General features: G+C 42.6%; 1 protein-coding gene across 5 annotated transcripts in view; it reads left to right on the forward strand.

Annotated features, from left to right (window-relative positions):
- Positions 1-545: 545 nt before the first annotated feature.
- AMOT (angiomotin) overlaps positions 546-19,504 on the forward strand; it is a 61,493-nt gene continuing 42,534 nt past the window's right edge. For 2 of the 5 annotated variants that reach the window (XM_065915886.1, XM_065915890.1), the window contains exons 1-4: positions 546-951; positions 8,659-8,733; positions 15,895-16,043; positions 17,670-18,603. In XM_065915886.1, coding sequence (XP_065771958.1) covers positions 17,732-18,603 — 872 coding nt within the window. In that variant the 5' untranslated portion in view covers positions 546-951; positions 8,659-8,733; positions 15,895-16,043; positions 17,670-17,731. Of the gene's footprint in view, positions 952-1,067; positions 1,113-1,543; positions 1,612-8,524; positions 8,544-8,658; positions 8,734-15,894; positions 16,044-17,669; positions 18,604-19,504 lie in introns of those variants that run through there. The other 3 variants (XM_065915887.1, XM_065915888.1, XM_065915889.1) reach the window with 3 other exon arrangements.

Genomic DNA, 19,504 nt, shown 5'->3' on the forward strand with positions numbered 1-19,504 from the left:
GGGGAGTGGAGGAAGAAAGGAGGGTGTCTCGCGGAGTTGTGACCTGGGTGGGGGCCTCCTGGTCATAGGAAGCAAGAGGGGAAGGAAAATGAAGGATCGCTGCTTCTTCCTGAATTATTTTAAGCAAGCTTCTCGAGAAGCTGCTTTTCAGCATTTCTGTTATTTGTTTTTCTTCCTCCCGCTATGGGGCGGGGAGCGGCACTAGCTCTCCCACGCGACTCCGCTCCGCTGTTGCCGCACACTATTTTTGGAGTCTTTGCACAAGCCTTTCCTTTCTCCCAGCCAATCCTTGCGTAGACTCGGGGCTACTATAACCGAATCGTGCCACGTTCGTGGGCTACCAGAGTGAGCGTCCCCGCTTTCGTAGGAGCTATCGGACCCCGGCGTTCAATTGTTTGAACTTCCCCGCCCCCTAGCCCCGCCTCTCTTCCGCCCGGGGTCCAGGCCGACTCCCTCCCTTCTTTCCCCGCCCTCTTCTCCGCCCCACTGCCTAGTCCACCCCCCCGCCCCCCGGCTCCTGGGCGGTCCTAGCCGCTCACCGCAAGAAGAAAAGCCACCCGTTCGTCCCCCTCCCCTATCTCCAATCCTTTGCCCAGGAGCTGCCTTCATCGCAGTCACGCCCCTTCCTTCCGAGGAGCTTTTTAGCTGCCTAAGCTGGTAGACCCTCTGATTTATTCCTCCATCTCCGCTCCCTTTCGCCTCATCTTCTCTTAGTTCTCACCGCCCCCTCCACCCCCACCTCCAGTGTGTCTCGCCTCCGACCATCCGCTGCTCCACCCTCCGGCCCGGTATCCTGCCTGTCCACTGCCACCAAGGAGAGTCCGGACGGAGCGGTGAGGAGGGGAGCAGCCGGGAGCTGGGGCTTCCCTCCTGCCTACCCCTGGCCTCTGGCCCGGGACCGAAGCCACTTGCGCGAGCAGAGTCGTCACCTTGTCTTCGTTGCCTTCTGGGGTAGGATACGCGTGGTTACTTTTCGCGGGGAATTGGGGCAGGAATCCATGGTGGCATGAACTTGATCATAACCTCAGCGTGAGTGAGTCGATCTAGATTTGCGTGGGGATGCCTGTGTTCTACTTTCTTTGCAGCTGGCCACAAGTTTTCCGGGATGTGCAGTAAGTTAAATAGGTTAAAGAGTGTGCGCTCATTTCCCCGTCCTACGGAGATGCGAATGGGTACCACTGCTTGATGGTACTTTTACTTTCTTGCGTCCTGGGGTCCTTGTAGGTCTCTAGGTAATTAAGCACAAAAGGAACTAAAGAGCAGAGGGAACTTGAAGTCTACGTTTAGCTCATCTGGAATGTCTGGGTTTATCTCAGATTGTTAGATGCATTTTTCCTAAATGCTTGGGGTTGGGGTGGGAGCTCACACTCCTCTTCCCCGGGGCTGTGAATTCTTGAAATCTTAGCCTGGAGGAGTAATCTACAGTGCTATACTCTTTTAGGTATAAGTTCTTTTAGGTATAGGTGTGTGTGTGGTCATGAGGAAAGGGTTGCCCCGTATTTGCGTTATGGATGTTAGTAACTAGTTTTGCCTGATCATGCAGGTGTCTTGAGGGTCCCAAGGCTGGGTCGCTGTACGCAGATGCTTCAGCAGCAGGACGGCTTTATCAGGGTAAGCCAGTGAAGAGAAGAAAAGTGAGAGACAAAATGACAGTCTTTGTAGACTCAGCAATCCCTGGTTAATTGCTGCTAGTAATAATATAATAGTAATTTGCAGCAAAGGACTAAATACGATTAGATGAGAGAGGAAAGAACAGTTTGTGAGAAATGGCATTTCCAATCTCTAACATGTCAGGAAGTATCTGATTTAGTTTTCCTTCCTCCTCCCTGTCCTCCCCTTCCCCTGTGAAGAGTGGAAGTTGGAGGCAGTTTAAAGCTTTAAAAAATATAACCCTCTTCTCCCATTCAGAGGGGAAGATAATTAGTCACCATAATCTTCCATAATGTGGGGCTAAGGGTATTTAAGTCTCCTTGTACTAGGCTTTGTGAAAAGTCTTTTCTCAGGACAGCCTTTGTGAAGCTTTTTGAGTTAGACCTTTCGGCACCCTCATTTAGTAGCTAAGAATAGTTTGAAATACCATTTTGGATGCTAGATAAGCCTTCACCCATCTCCCACCTAACCTCCAATCTAGCAAGCCTGGCGAACTTACAAGAATGGTGGTGTTCAAAGACCAACTACCAAAATGTCTGCAACACATTGCTTATCGGGGAGCAAATTATTTACTTATATTTTTACCTGATTTCATTAGTTGATTTTAATGGGGGGAAGAAAGCAGGAAGGAGAGAAGGAATGCTACATGGTGACAATTTTAAAAGCTATCATATTTCAGATCAACTGGGAAGGAAAAGTTGGCCTGACGAAACTACATTTTATAACTGGCCTGGGACATTTTAATAGCCAGGTGGTTGTAGAGTAGTTGCATCTATTTACAGATGATAACTCAGGTTCCAGCTATTCTGTATGGGTTTATCCAGTGTCATTTACAGACAGTTTCTGGCACTACATCATACTTCATTTTAAGATACTACTTTCTTTGGAAAAGTCTGTGGCTCTGTAAAATTGAAAGCGCTTTTTCTTACTTCATAGTCTAGATAGGAAGTAAATCTCTAACCATGCTTATATGTAAAGTAACTTTTATGTGAAAGTTGCAGATCTGTTTACCTATGTAAAAGATTTTAGAAGGGAATTTTAAAATTCACATTCAATACTGTTTTGGATTTGGAAATTGAAATCTCATTTCTGGTTTATGAAGTAGGATTTATTAGACTAATGTATTACCAAGGCGTTTTGTGGAGTTGCTTTTTATGAAGTTTTGTAAAGACCAAATCAGTCTCTTTCTAGAATGCCTTAGGAACAGTCTATTCAGAAAGCAGAGGGATGGATGCTATGACCTTGAGGTTCCATTGAGTGCCAGAATTCTAAGTGGGTACATCTGATTCTGTGCTTCTCCTAAGAGCCCTCTCCCAGGGCCTGCGCCTTCTTTAAAAGGGTGTCTTTGTAATTAAGCAGTCCTTCTCCCCCATCCCCCTTTTCTTCCTTTGATCCAGCTTTTTTAAGGCCTTTTTTCCATTTTGAAGACAAGAGTTGTTTCTCACACTCTCCTACACCCCTCTTAAGGTTTCTTTTCCTTTCTCCCCACCAAAGTGCCCCAAAGTTCTCAGGATGGCTAGAAATTGTTTTGTTTTGTTGGGTTGGGGGTGTCACCAATAAGGAGGAGTTGACGATATAGTCCCTCTTGAGAAATGTTTGTGACCAGGTAGCCTCTTCCATGGAGACTGAGCATTTGGAATGCATGAGAACAGTTTATTCTTAGGGGCTGTCTGGAAGAAATTGTCCTTTGCACCCATTAAGCCCAGCTTAAACCCACTGAAAGGAGTGGAGAGAGGTGTGTGTGGTCGTAGCTGAGCCTTTTAGGATGGTAAATGGGTAAATGTTCCCAAATCTCCTATTACATCACCTCTTTCCCCCATGGATTCAGGGGGTTTGGAGATCTGCTTGACAAGTTAATTAGCTTGGGGCTAAACCAATTTGTTTAGAATTGTGCTCCATTGATTTCCTGTCCCCAGGAATTTTTGTTGCTGGTTTACGTGTTGTCTTTAGTCTTGCTTACTTCTTCGTTCTTTGCTTCCTTTTGTGGACTTTGGGCCAAAATCTAGGGTCCCACCCCTAAGTCAAAGGTTAGAATTTGGTCCCAGGAACTAAGGGGGGCATTAAACAAGCTACCCATATGGCATTACTCCTCTCCATGGTGGGCTTCTGACCCCTTTTAAAACAAAGAAAGGACGGTCATCTCCCCTTCCATACGCGAAGTCTGAACTAGGAAAGAAAAAAGGAAAAAGAAGGAAAATAGGAGGTCATTTGTTTTATAAAAGAATCTACTACAGTTTTCTTTGAAAGAACTAGCTTTCCTAGTTAGTGCCTTTGAACTATGACTTGATATATAAAAATTCACTCTAACCGAGACTGCTCAGAAGCATATTTACTGCATAAAGATTTTAGAATTTTGTTGTAATGATTATTGCTTGAATAAGCGAGGCCATTATTTGGTCTTGGAAATCTTTTTGTTACATGGCATGGAGTTACTTGTCTAAATTATTCTGGCGTGTAATAATGCTGGCCATGTTTAGCCTCAGCGTACATCCACTCATAGAAGAAAGCTAGTATGACTTTCTGAAACAATATCAGACTTTGTGGATTTTGAGAAGTCCAAGGATGGGCCTCTATCCCATGTAGGTAGAAGATTTAAATTCCAGTTGTTGTATTTTAATAACCCAAGGATTTGGAAAGTTTTTTTCTGGTAGTCTGTTCATGTATCTAGTAAGGCTGTCAAAAATAATAGCAACTGATGCCATTTTAAATTAAAAAAATGCACAATAAGCTTTCCTTGTGAGTCTGTTGGTGAGTGGGACTTGGTTCTGAGCACAACTGTATGTTTGCCACCCTTACTTAGCAAGTTTCCTCCTCTGTAAATTGTGGGGGATCAGACAGGGTGATTTTGAGAACCAGTTATCAAAAGTTTAGGGTTCTCTACTTAGGCCTCGATTTCTGATTTGAATGTGAATGATTCCTACTATATGAGGTGCAGCAGTTGTTAGAAATACAATCATGTAGTTACCTGGATATATTAAGAAAAACCCTCTAAGGATATATCAATAATCAATATATTGATATAAATGCATTGTGTTTTGTATTCTAGCAACATACCAAATTAAAAAGCTAAGACCCAGCCCAAAACTTCATCAAGAATCCCATCATCCTAACAGAACACCTGCTTTCATTTTTTGTAGTTCCTTTCAAGTCCTTGTTTCTGTACTAATACGAATTTTACAGAGTGAGAGTCCTAGAAATGTACACTGTTGCTTTTAAATTTTGAAAAAGAGCCCACCTAAGACTTAGCTTTGTAAACCCATGCGGAGGAATGAAGTCAGAATCTGAGTATATGTGAGGAATCACATATGTTTGTTCCTCCAATGCTAGGAGAAACTAACAGATTTAATAAGTAATCCCTAATCCATTTCTGTAATTTAGGGTGTTCATGTATCTAGAAAGGCTTTTAAGTGTACTCCCTTGACCTCCTATTACCCTTCTCCCATTCTTTTTAAGCAAAAGGAAAACTAGCGTTCACTGTTTACTTTGTCTAAATCATTAGCAATGATTCTTAAATCACTGTATCATGATATCCCTTCAGGAGAGTACAAATATGGGTACACTATGAAGTCTCCCAAGCAAGAAAGGAAAAGCAAGAGAAGACAAATTTTTTAATAGCTTTGAAAACAATATTAAACTAGGATAAATAACAGTAAGGAAGCTAAGGGCTTTAGATAATTAAATAAAAGATATAGGTAGTAAGCAGGATGACCCACACATAAGAGGTTCTTCATTTGAGGCTTTACCATACAGTGACAGTTCAGTTACAAGGTCCTTTAATTTTCCTTCAATAGGTTCTTCATAAATTAGATTAAATTTCATCTAACCAGAATAGGAAAGTGAAGTATGGGTTTTTAGTACTCAGAAATTACCAAGTCAAATATAGGAACTGTTTTAATGATATGTGTCCATGGGGAAAATGCAGATTGATATATCTGCTAACATCTCCTAAGGTGATTTTTGAAAATCTACTTAAACAAAAAACTCTGTAGGCTGCCCTTGACATTTGTTAAGTCATTTTCACTATTGCCCCAACTCATGAAATATCATTAGACGGCGTGACTTGAAGCCAGGCTCTGGGTTTCTCTGCCCAACCCTTTGACTTGCCATGTGACCAAGGGTAAATGAATTAGCTGCTCTGAGCTTCATTTACCCTTCTGGGAAGCAAGGATATTAATATTTCACAGAGGTGTTTAGGCATGCTTCATATTGGGCATTTGCTTTGAGGCCATTGGATGAAAGGTGTCTGCATGATGGCCGAGCAGGCTTATTATAGGGTCCTGAGCAGGTGTTCACTTTTAATGAGCTTTTCGTCTTTTATAACATCCAGAGCCCTTTGGTGCCTCAATTGCTGTACTGACTATAATTGATTGTCCCAACATTTGTATTATTGGTCCTCTTGACTTTTATAAAATTAAAACATTGTCTTTTATATGATAAGTTGAGGTTCTAATCAGAGGACTCCAGCATTTGCTGGGGTGATGAAAAATAGTTTCAAAAAGAGACATTAGTTGGAATGTGCTATGGAGATCATTGAGTTCTTCAAAGTTCTTACGAAAAGTTAAAAAGAGTAAAGAAAATTTCTGCATGTATCTCTGTCTGTGTATGGATGTGTGTGTGTGTTTTAAGGGAGAAAGTTTTGAGTAATATTTGCTTGTGACACATACTGATGATAGCCAGTAACTGAAACCGAGCCATTGTAGTGTTTTATACACAGCTGGTTTTTATTAATGATGGAATATTTATGCTTGCTGTACAATTCGTGGCTCATTTCCATGTGTATGTCAGAACTTAAATACCCCCCAAAGCAACATTAAGATAACATTAAATATAAATGTGGCCAAGCTAGAAAGGATGGATTGGGGGAGTCCTCTTTATCCTTAGTGATGTTGCTTCAGATCACAATAACTGCCTCCCAACTTTAGGCATTGATGCTGATCTTTATTTTTTCCCTTTATATATCCTGTAGCATGCTTCAAATTTTGATCCTTTTGATATGGACAAATGATTGCCCCCCCCCCCCCCCGCTTCATAATGCAGATGAAACTGATGTATGTGTTTTTTAAGAGCATATTTTCCCTGCACATGCTTCTCATTATCCTAGAGGCCTGGACTCAATCAGTAAAGGAGCAGAGAAACCACATAATTGAAAGGAGAATGACGGTGGTGCATACTTGGAATATTTGTGGGAAGGAGATTGCTGACATCAGAAAATGTAGTGGCCTGAGTGTTAACAGCATTGAAGAGAAATAAGCTTTCTGTGTTTCTGTGCATTGAGAATTTATTTTTAAGGGGATAAAAATATGGGCCAGGTTTGACATCCTTTTATGAAGTTGCCCTGGAAACTTTGATGAAGGTTGTTATAGAATGGTTCAATTAAAACCTTCCCCATTAGGAAGCTAATTAGTACATCACTTACTCATTTCGGTTGTTTTCAAGGGGCATGGATTTGCATTGAATTAATGACATTCTTTTCCATGTGATAGCAAAGTAAGATAAAAATCACAGATGGGGAAAATTATTTACATTGCCTATTTTGAAGAAATCTAATTTCCTCTTTATTACATTTAGGTTTTCAGTTCAGATTTTTCTTTCACTCTGTTTATATACAGTGATCACATTTTAGTTTAGTAGCCAGTTTTACTTTCTGGATCATGGGCTGTAAACCAAAGCTTATTAATTTGAGTTTCCCATATGAATTGGGGAAATACGACAAATGATATTGAACCATTTTATTAAGGTAACAATTGTGTTCTTTTCTTCTACAATTAGTTTCTCTTTGCTGTGTGTGTGTGTGTGTGTGTGTGTGTGTGTGTGTGTGTGTGTGTGTGTGTGTGTGTGTGGTGGAGGCAAATTGCTTTCTTAGAAAAAAAAAATTGGAGCTAAGAAAAATTTGATGACTGCCCCCCTTACTCCCTAGAATATTTTGTCTGCCTCAGGCTCTCAGCTTGGCTTCCATTAGGACACTGTGATGACTTTTCTGACCTGGTACTTTTTGTGAGTATGCTAAGTGGTTCTCCTATGGCAGCCTGAAGGAGAGCGGTTATGATGGGAATTGGAGTGCAGAATTTCTAGCATGTTCTTTCTACTGTACTCCATCTTATTTAGGGAAATGAATCCTTGCTTCTGAGGGTTGAAGGCCATTTGCAATAGAATAAGTGTCCTGTAGTTAAATAAATATATAATATGGGTCTGCTGTGGTCCTCCTTTCCCTCATAACTCGTAGGCGACAGTCATTCTGTACATATATTCCCTGATGCTATATGCCTGTGACCTGTGCCTGCACCAGTTTCGGAGAGTAAGTGGGGACATTGGCTGGGTTATCTGATTTGTAGTTTAATTGATTCCACCCTAACCGTTCCTGAGAAATCAGGGTCTAGATTTTGTTTTTCAGTAGCAACTCAGTGAAGACAGGTTCCTGGGCCTTGCAAGTCAGAGGGAGGAGAAGCGACTGCCTTTGGGGAGTGACTCAGGCCCTTTGGTATGAGTATACGAAATGCTGGCTTCTGTCCATGCACCTGCTGGATGCCACACCTGTAGTCAGCACCTGAGCCCCAGACAGAAAAACCAGACTGAAGGCAAATGGAGCTCCCTTCAAAAGGGGTTCAGCAAAACGGAGAGCTCCTGATTATGTTAGCAGAGCACCACTGTGAATGATTACATTGAGCAATTCCAGTGTTGGTATGGGGAAACGTCTTAGATATTTTCTTATAGGTGCAGTGCACTGGCTTGCTCAAGAGACTGTTGAAGTCCCAGAGGAATTTGCTTTCCTGATGAATTTCTCCTGGGAACTGTCATCTTAATAATCGGAAAGTCAGTTCTGTAGAAGTTTGTGTCTAGTCACACAGCACAGGGCAGGAAGTCACAAGACCTGGGTTCTGATCCTGGCCCCACGAGTAAGTCAGAATGAAACCTTGGGTCAAATTACTTATCAAAAACTATCTGTCCTGGACTTAAGCTTCTCCTGTTAATAAAATGGAATTAATTACATCAGGCTTTATTTTCTCACAGAGCTGCGGAGAAGGACAAATAAGATAACAGAAGTGAAAGCTTCTGTCTCCTTAGAAGAAAGGCTGAGAACTTAAGGTAAGAGTATTATTGTTATTGCTATTCTGTGTCTTTCATTCCTTTTCTTCTCTTTCTGTTGCCTCTTGCAGAGTCTTTGGAAAGTTATTTACTCAATAGGCAGTTACTAAGCACCTAATGTTTTAGGTGTTGGGAAGTATACAGAGGAAATCATGCACTCAACCCATGCCCTCTAAGATCACAATTTCCGTTTCTGGCTCAGCCTATTATCATGATTTCTACTGGGGCTTCCCTGATGGCTCAGGCGATAAAGAATCTGTCTGCGATGCAGGTGACCCGGGTTCCATCCCTGGGTTGGGAAGATCCTTGGAGAAGGGAATGGCTACTCACTCTAGTATTCTTGCCTGGAGAATTCCATGGACGGAGGAACCTGGTGGGATACAGTCCATGGGGTTACAAAGAGTCAGACATGACTAAGAGTAACATTTTCACTTCACTTCACCCTGGATACTTAGAAGCATAAAAGAATAAGAAGGAACTAACTTCTCTCTGCATCGCAAGTGGGGACTTCTGACCCTGGGGCAGTGTGTTACAAAGTCTCGATTAAAGGTATATGGGGGAAAAGCCATTCAGTAGATAAGGGAATTTCTCTCTCACTCCCACATTTGCAAAGCACCTGACTCTATAATGATCACTTTTTTGAGGAGTCTATCCTTAGCTTCATCCTTGTTCTGTTCTGTTCCTTTTCTATATGATCTAGCCCACTCTTTGACCTTAGCTTTTACCATATGCTAATAACTCTGGAAGATATATATCAACCTTTGACTCCTCCCTTTTCAATTTCCCCAACATTGGTTACCAGATTCCATGTCTCCTACTCAGCTCATGGGATTTTTCCCTGTAGGAAGTTTTGCTTAGGTGGCCCAGAGTTTTGTTTTGTTTTTTTGCAGCATCTTCTGCTTTCCTGAGCTATCTGCTCATACCTCTGGTTTCACATTAAATTGTACCCTCTCTGCTTGACTGGGAACTCCTTGAGGACTAGACTCTGTATTACTTTCATTTTTTTTTAAAATCCATTTTAAGGCCTATTCAGTGCAGTGAAAGAAAGTGAAAGTTGCTTAGTCATATCCGACTCTTTGCGACTCCATGGACTATACAGTCCATGGAATTCCCCAGGCCATAATACTGGAGTGGGTAACCCTTCCCTTCTCCAAGGGGTCTTTCCAACCCAGGGATCGAACCCAGGTCTCTTTACCAGCTGAGCCAGGAGGGAAGCTGGCTATAGTAAGTGCTCAATAAATGTTTGTGGAAAATACGGTGCGATAAGTGTTGTAATAGAGATGTGTCCAAAGTCCAGCGGGAAGACTGAGAAGAGAGAATTAATTTTCCACATTGAGCAGAGTTGGGGGCAAGGGGAAGATGGAGATGGATTGGGAAAATTCTTCAAGCAGAAGATGGAGAGAGGAACTGCCGTCTTCTGAAAGCTCTGACTGAGCACCCAGAAAGAAATGCTTGTTGTGTCTTCTTTTGCTAAGCCAGGGGCACCTCTGCCCTGTTACCTCCTCTGCCTTAAGACTGGATGACTTTTATGGTTGGATCTGCAAATAAACCTCCGTCTATAACACATTGACCATGTAAGACAGGTGCCACTTAGTCATATAGTATTAAACAAGACTGACCTTAAACGTGCCTCCTTAACTGTGGTTGAAAATAGAGGTACACACACAGGCTCATTGGTCATGTACGCTTATTTCTATATAGCAAAATAGCCTTTAAAATGCATTGAAGATTGGTTCTGAAAATTAACAGATTTATTTCCCAGAATGTACCATGTTGGGTCACTGAAACTGAATGTTTTTGAGCTGACTGTCAGATCTTTCCAAGGGCAAAAATGAAACATGATATAAGCCATTACAGGCCATGAACCTGTTCTCACCCACCTGATGCTTTTACTAATTAGCTTCTTGGCTGAGTGGCAGTTTGGGGCAAGTGCATGCAAGCTGGATTCACAGGGGAGCCCACATTCCACTCTGCCATTTCGCAAGCCACTAGGATACTACACTGGCTTCTTTCCCTCCCAGGAGTCCTGCTCTGCCCTGGTGGAAAAATGGGAGCAGAAGAACTTTTCATTAAATGAAGGCAAGATTTCATGGGGCTTTGGTGTTTTGTTAGTTTTATTTATTTTTTTAGTGAGTTGTCTGAAAACATTCATGTTCCTTGACCCATTAATTTCACTTCTGGGACTCTATTAGGAAACAACCCAAAATATTGAAAAAAGGCTAAATCACAAAGATGATTTTGTCGCATTATTTAGATTAGCAGAAAGTAAAAAAGCAATTTAAATCTCTTAATAATTGGAGAATGGATTAGGGAATCTTGATGCACTCATTTAATGGACATTGCATTGTTTGTTAAGAAGTCTATGCCACAGCATAGAGAAAGTGCTTATGATTAAGTGAAATGGAGGAGCCAAAATGATATGTATGTTAAAATTTCATTGCTTTGTGAAAAATACAAAAACACATAGAAGAAAAACTACAGATACTATTTTATAATGCTAACAATCCTTGGACTGAGGTGCTGGGATTATGAGTGGTTTTTTTTCTCTTTGTTATCAGTATTTGCATATTGTGCTTATATTATTATACTAGTAAAATAAAAGTGGGTAGTATGCCACTGAAAACAGGATATTGGTAAAGCTGGCAAGTTTCAGGTATATTCTTAAACTTTTCTCAGTTTATGCTCCATCTGATTCCATGGACTGCTTATACTTTTTCTGAGGCAAGAAGAAATGGGATGTGATGGTGTGATCTACTCCTCCCTTGGGATGGGTGTATGTGGAGGGGAGTGGAGGGTGGTAGCATCAGGATTCTCCTTGTTAGTGTTTCACTGCTCATGTACTCTTTAGGGTTAATCACCTTTGTTGACTATTACCTTGTTCAAGTTGATTGTTTTAGAATCCGGAAGGGTAAAACTGCTACCAAATTGACCATGCCTTGAGTTACCATTTAAGAAACAGATAACTGACACTGATCCTAAGATTTGGAAATGCCAAGGACTTACTGTGATTCTTAAAATAATTTTCCAGCCTAATCTAGATAGAAGTAGAGATAGGAGCAAAGAGGTGGGGGCCAACTCATAATCTGTTCTTAAACAAGTGCTAGACTTAAACCACAGTAAGTGCCAAGTTGGTACAATGTTGACAAGACCTGGAACAGAGGCCTGGAAATATTGATCAGTGGAGGTTCTATTACTCTCCAGCCTACCTGCATATCATGGCCTAAAGAGGAGAGATTTTGCAGGGTCCTTCTGCCATACCTCTGGCTAAAAACATATCCCTCTTATATCTTTGAATTTTCCCTCCTCCCATTAACATTTTACTTCCAGCAGACTTGGAAAATTGATGGTAGCATTAAGCCAGATTTATAATCTCTTAAAACCAGAGTCAATCCAATTTAATGAATATTTATTAAGCATCTTCAGTGTACAAGCTAATATACTACATAATATATTGTAGTGCAAATGTGCATGCTAAGTTGCTTCAGTCATGTCTAACTCTTTGCAACCCTGTGGACTGTAGCCTGCCAGGCTCCTCTGTCCATGGGATTCTCTGGGCAAGAATCCTGGAGTGAGTTGCCATGTCTTCTCCCTGGGATCTTCCTGACCCAGGGATCAAACCTCTCTTATGTCTCCTGCATTGGCAGGCGGGTTCTTTACCACTAGCGCCACCTGGGAAGCCCATATATTGTAGTGGAAGTGCTGTTACCCTAGGAATAATAAAACCTGCATTCTGGCCCTGGCTCTGATCACGTTTAAACTCTGACATCTTCATCTTTAGAAAGAGAGGGTTAGACTACCAGATGGTCTCCCAAGAGTCTTTCTAGTTCTGGCCTTCACTTATTTAAGGGTGTGGGCATGGAAGATTTGAGTTGCAGATAAAAGGTTTAAAAAAAAAAACTTACTTCATAAAATAACTGTACTCTTCTAGAAAAAGACCACTTTGAAATAGTAATAGTAATAGCTAACTTTTATTGAGCCTTTACTATGTACTGGCCTCCAAGTTTAGCACTTTACATAGACTACTTCCTTTGATCTTTATAACAACCATATGAGGTATGAGCACCGTTAGCCCTATTTTGCAGATGATGAAATTGAGACTTGGGGAGATTGAGAGACATGGGCGAGGTCAGATAGTAAACAATAGATCCAGGATTTGGATTTGGGCAGTGTGGTTCTGGACCCAGGCTCTTAATCATGATGTTTATACTGCCTGCCCATTACCCATGGAAAGTTTTAGGGATAACCTGCAAAGGGACCATCGTTTCTTACCTCCCAAAGGAAGCAAATTAGTAGCTTGCATTTCAAGACTCTTGGGAAAGGTGTTCTCTAGAACACTTCAGGCCACTTATGGACCAATGTGAGAGGACATGAGAGAATTCAGTGGCCTGTTTGGCATCTTTGTGTGGGAGGTTGTGTGTCTGTGTGTGTCTTATGCACAAATACATGCACACAGATATAGGGGAAACTTTGAACTGGCTTCTTTCCATTTAGCTGGAAGTAAAATGATATGAAACAAGTTGACCAAGATTTAGCAGAGAAACAGGTTCCCTAGACTCAGATTCTTCATCCTGGTTGGTAGAGTGAGGGGTGAGGGCAGAATCGGTGGAGGAGGTAGAAGGGATAGAAAGAAGATCTTATAGGCAGATTTCAAAATTTATGTGAAGGGTGGGAATTTGTTGTGTCCTGGCCATGTTGTAAGGCTGCTTTTCTGGGACTTAGCTTGGGAAACACCTTGGTTGTCACAGACGTGTTTCATTTCGACTCACCCTCTCAGGTACACTGGGAGTGGCCGATGACTGCAAATGCAGTGAGAACTTATCTTGGCCCTGCTGCCCTGTTATTGTTACAAGAGAGTTGAATATATAGATTCAAATTGCATTTTTAAAGAGAGAACCACGGAAATCCTTTCTTCTCCTATCAAATATCCTCAGGGAAAGTCTGTTTGTATAGGAGAAACAAGGTTATTTTATTGATTGAAGATGATGTCAGACCCCTGGCAGTGGCATGATTAAAGCTGTGGGCAGATGAAAGGTTACAGAGTTCATACTATTTTAGTTCTTGCGCATGAGACAAGGAATCTTCCTATCTTTTCTCTAATAAAAAAATGGAGTAGTGTTTCCTTCTTATGTGACTCTGAACATGTAGATGAACATAAGTTTTGTAGGGGAAAAAATCGGTAAACTGGAAAGGAATCAGCAAAGCTTTTCTCTTAGACTGATTTCTTTTCCTCTTTTAACAGAAACAAAAAGGCCAGGGGGCGGGGTGCTGGGAAGGGACAGTCTGTCTGGTTGACACAAACTGATTTGGGTTTTGAAAAGGATATGGAGGAGAGGGGACAAAATTGAAGGAAGAGAGCAAGATGTTGGATAAGTTTTCTTGGTGAGGAACTGGGTGTCAGGAGCAAGCCAGTCAAAATCAGTATGAAGAAGCTAAATAGTCCTGGAAAAGAGTCGTGGTGGTTTCTTACCAGGAGTTCAAGTTTAAAAGCCTGTTTTCTGTGTGTTTTGTTTGGGAAAAAAAAAAAAAAAGACAACTGTTTTGTTCAAAATTGGACAATAGAAACACAGCAGTTATTTACCATAGCTCTGTTAACAGCCCAGCTTTGATTCCAATTAGAAGTTGTTTCTCTGCTTTTGAAATTAGGGGAGACACCCTAAAACAATTACCTTGCATACTGGAGATGACTTTGCTTTTTGATTGTCATTATACAATATATATTGGACCGAGACAAGATGGAAAGACAAATATCCGTGTTTGTTCACTCTATATCTGTTCACTTTATTTTTGGCAACATTGCAAGGAAATAATGTTAAATTAATCATCGTGCGGTTTCGTAGATTTTTTTTTTTCAACTTGGATGTTTTGGATATGCTCCCAAAGCACGGGGACGCGGGTGTGCTTCCTTTGCATTGCTTTGCTCCTCAAATGGCGTCTCTGGTGCAGATTAAAGGCTTTCCTTTAAGTGATAGGAGTGAGTCATGGCTAGTCCAGGGCAGAAAATAGGAATGTAGATCATGTGCCTCTCACCTCAACCCCTCAGTTTCATAACCATTTTGGTTGGACCTGCAGGGCTTTTTGCTGAGGGTCAAAGGAGTCATTCGAAGTGAGGACTATCTCAAATCCATATCTGGTGGGCATTTGCATCTAGTCTCTATAATGTGAGTCTAGTAGTTTCCTTTCGTGGAGATACTGGGGCAGTGGAAGCACTGAGAAAGCAAGTGGAGCCATCTTCTCAGAGAAGAGTTGCTGCTGAAGAAGGGCCATCACTTTTGCTATGCCAGTAAGAATGGGTGGACCGTTGATCAGATTGTAAGCTCTGTGAGGGCAGGAACTATATATTGTGTGTCCTTTCTATCCCTCATTGTGTCTAGCGCGAGGCTGGCAAATATCTGGAATAGCCGGGATGCAACAAATACTTAATGGCTTGGTTGACAAGAAGTTGGGATTTTCTTCTGGCCCTCTGAGACTGTAGCCATTAATCGGGAGCTTCACCAGGTGTTCTTTCTTGACTAAAATCTACCTTTTGATGACTGCTTTCTCTTCTGGGATGTGGGCCAGTGAGCCCAACTCATCTCCCCTGCTATTGATAGCAGTTTAAAGGTCGCACTCTCAAGGTGATGATAGGTACAGCTTTTGTCATCACCTACCATTCCAACTCCATGGTAGCTCAATCGGTAAAGAATCTGCCTGCAGTGCAGGAGACCTGGCTTCGATCCCTGGGTTGGGAAGATCCCCTGGAGAAGGAAATGGCAACCCACTCTAGTATTCTTGCCTGGAGAATTCCATGGACAGAAGGGACTGGCAGGCTACAGTCCATGGTGTCACAAGAGTCAGACACGACTTAGTGACTAAACCACCATTCCAACTCAGAATGGAAGCAGCCGCTCCTGAGGGCTGTGAGGCTATGACAGAGCCATCTTGCACATTTCCATCTCCAGGAGACTGGCTGACCTCCTGAATACAGCCACCAGAGTGAGATTGCCTTTTGTCCTTGTGTAAATGGACTCTGCCACTCACATAAAAGGCAAAACAACAACAACAAAACAAAACGGGAGGAGAAGTCATCCCCTTGGAAGAACTGGTTTGGTTAACTGTTGGCCATTGGTGGCAAAATAGAAACGACATTTTTGTTTCTCCCCCTCCCCCTCCTGACCATTTCAGAGTGACCAGTGGTTGGACTCTTGGCGACGCTTATCCTGAACCTGAGTGTTAGGGCAGAGGGAATCTACTGTTGCGGTTTCTGGAGCTGCTCATAAGCAAGAATTCCCTATCCTGAGCAAGGCTTTAAGCCTAAAAGAAAGCAGAAATAGGTATGGACCATCAGTGTGTGTGGGTGCTGGTGTGTGTGTGTGAGCCTGTGTATGTGTGGGGTGGGGTGGGTGTGGGGTGGGAGGGGGTGGTGTGCTCTTTAGAGTCTGGGGCAGCTCACTGTCTGGATCTCCCTGCCTTGCAGGAGGGGTTTCTGAGTGGTGTTGTTTTAACCATACACACTCCCATTTCTATTTTTCTTTTGACAGAGGAGAAGTAATTTGGTAATCATCTTTCCAGTTTGAGGCACCAAGAGAGATTTGTGTTATACTTGTCAGCCTAATAGAAAATCTCAGTCTGACAGTTGAAACACAGGAGTCCCTGAGGGTCATTGGCAGGGAGGGAAAGGGGACTTAAGGGCAGGTTGCTCAGCCCCTTGGTATATGCTTCCCCCAAGAATCTGATGAATGGGATTTAAAGGGGGCCCCTGGAAGGTTAACTGTGGAGTCAAACTGCTCAATAGAACAATTAGAAACCAGGTAGCAGTAATCAGAAAAGTAGAAAAGGAAGGGGGATGACCTTTCTCCAGCTACCACACACATCTTCTGGGTCAGTCCCCGTTAGACTGAAGGCAAAGGGGATCATGTTTCCAGAGACACTGGAAACTATTTCATATCATAGAAATCAGGACCTGGAAGCCAGGAGTCCAAAGTTCTCCTCTAGGAACCTGAGGCTGATTAGGTTGACCTAATTGTGACTTGGTGTGACATCATGTCCATTCTCCAACACTACTTAAGATCCTTGGGGTGAAAGTTTTCACTACTGAAGCTTAGTATCAAATTGCAGGACTTAACATGACAGACAGATTCTGTCCAAAGATTTAATGAGCTTCTAATGAATTTGTGGATACTATACTACTATCAGAGGCACACTTCAATTGAAAGAGGGCTTCCCCTTTTAACTCCTGGTACACAACAACAACAACAACAACAACAAATGCTCAATGACTATTCCTGGATGGCTGAAAGAGAAACTTTGTCAATAACAATTATCCCAAGCTCTTCTCTTATTAAGCCAAGGAGCATCCAAAATGGACAATACAAAAAGGATTTTTTAAAAAAAGATAAGTTTCAGAGTTTTATGAGATCAGAGAAAAAGATTTGCATCAAGCAGAGATCATTTTTATCTGGTACAACCAAGCTCTCTCATCACTTTTTATTTATCTTAGTTATCATTTGACATTTTGTAGCTCCCTCCACATGCTCAACTGTTTTACAGATCCTGTCCATGGGGTAATTTCCTGCCCCCACTGCCACAACCTTAAGAGTTGAATTTTTCATTTCAATAGAATACAGAGAGATGAACTTGATAAGGGCCTAGGAAAATTGCACTCTCTGACCACCTCACTTGACTGCTTCAGGTTTCCCCAGTTCTTTTAGGAGTTAAGAGTGAGTACTTAACCCAGGCTAAAAGTAAAAGAGGAAACCGAGGACTCGTATGCCTCCAAGTTCCTCCTCATGTCAATGCTAGAGCCAGAAGTGGCCAACAATTAACTGATTAATTCTAGATTCAGTTCTCTACTTGATCTCTGCAGAAAAATCCTCACCCCCAAATACTCATTTTCTCCCCCTTTAGAGGACTGATTTATCCATCAACTGGGTGTTAAGCTTCCTGTTTCCCCTTCCCAGGTCAAGGGCAGCCCAGGTGCCCAATTTCTCTCTCTCTTCACAAGGCACCACCAGCAATAGAGATGAGAAATTCTGATGAACAGCCAAGTGGAGGAACCACGGTGTTGCAGCGTCTGCTACAAGAGCAGCTTCGCTATGGCAATCCCAGTGAGAATCGCAACCTGCTTGCCATACACCAGCAAGCCACAGGGAACGGCCCTCCTTTCCCCAGTGGCAGTGGGAACCCAGGCCCTCAAAATGATGTGTTGAGTCCCCAAGATCACCACCAACAGCTTGTGGCTCATGCTGCCCGTCAGGAACCTCAGGGGCAGGAAATCCAGTCAGAAAACATCATCATGGAGAAACAGCTGTCTCCTCGGATGCAGAATAATGAAGAACTCCCGACCTATGAGGAAGCCAAGGTCCAGTCCCAGTATTTTCGGGGCCAACAGCATGCCAGTGTCGGAGCTGCCTTCTATGTCACTGGAGTGACCAACCAGAAGATGAGGACTGAGGGACGCCCATCAGTTCAGCGGCTCAATCCTGGAAAGATGCACCAGGATGAAGGACTCAGAGATCTTAAGCAAGGACACGTTCGCTCCCTGAGTGAACGACTCATGCAGATGTCACTGGCTACCAGCGGAGTTAAGGCCCATCCACCTGTTACCAGCGCTCCCCTCTCCCCACCACAACCCAATGATATGTACAAGAATCCCACAAGTTCCAGTGATTTCTACAAGGCCCAAGGGCCACCTCCCAGCCAGCATAGCCTGAAGGGCATGGAACACCGAGGCCCCCCACCAGAGTATCCCTTCAAGGGCATGCCACCCCAATCTGTAGTGTGCAAGCCCCAAGAGCCAGGGCACTACTATAGTGAGCATCGTCTGAACCAGCCAGGGAGAACAGAGGGGCAACTGATGAGGTATCAGCATCCCCCTGAGTATGGAGCAGCCAGGTAAGACAGTTCCCTTTCTGTCATTCCCTGACCTCATCCCCAACCAGCTTCTGCTGTGTGTTGGGAACCTTAAGGGAAGTAATGGGCAGGCATTTGGTATAACAAACTCTGCAATGCATGGCTGGTCCTTGGCTTAGTAAATGTCCTGCCAACCTAAACATGTAGCCTTCTTCAGCCATCATTAGTCGTGTAATTAACATACCCTTGACTTTATAGATTGAGCATGGCCTCAACTGCCTAGTGGCTGAACGGGAGCATAAGTCCTGATTTCAGTAGCATTTCACTGTCCGGTCTCCTGGGAGATTGAAGGAAGAGTCAGTGTTCTTCTTGTGCGTTATTAAGCCCTCCTTTGAGGGGAGGTAAATTATCTTGCACTTGAGTCTGGAGTATCCTATCACTTTCATTTATTCTCTTCCACAATATTCTTTTCACTAATTTCTGCAAACAAATCTTTCTGCAGAATTACCATGATTTGCTCAGACACTATAAACAAACATCTGGATATTATTGTTGGGAAAACTGTATATGTGCAGGTTCAGCATGTGACTAGCCATGTACTTCCTTGCAGTTCCTGAAGTCTGGACTGCTTAATCTTTCTTCTGTAGTGAGTTTAGTAGTTGCCGGTGACGTTTTTAAACATCTAAGTTAAATTCACCTCATGTTGTATAGAAGTTTTGGTCAAATGCTAAAATGCAGAAGAAAAAAATATTCCCATGGCTTCTGTACAACTTGCCATTAGTTTAGGAGGACTGTTTTGAATAGCCTTTAATCCCTAAATATAGCTCTGAATTATTCAGGGGCCTGTTGACTTATTGCTGTATCAAGTAGACCTTATGATTCCTTGATTCTGTTCATTGTTCCTATTGGGGCCATGTCTCCAGTCAGGAGTATTTCAGCATAT

Source organism: Muntiacus reevesi, chromosome X (assembly GCF_963930625.1).
Source record: "Muntiacus reevesi chromosome X, mMunRee1.1, whole genome shotgun sequence".
Taxonomy (NCBI): Eukaryota; Metazoa; Chordata; class Mammalia; order Artiodactyla; family Cervidae; genus Muntiacus; species Muntiacus reevesi.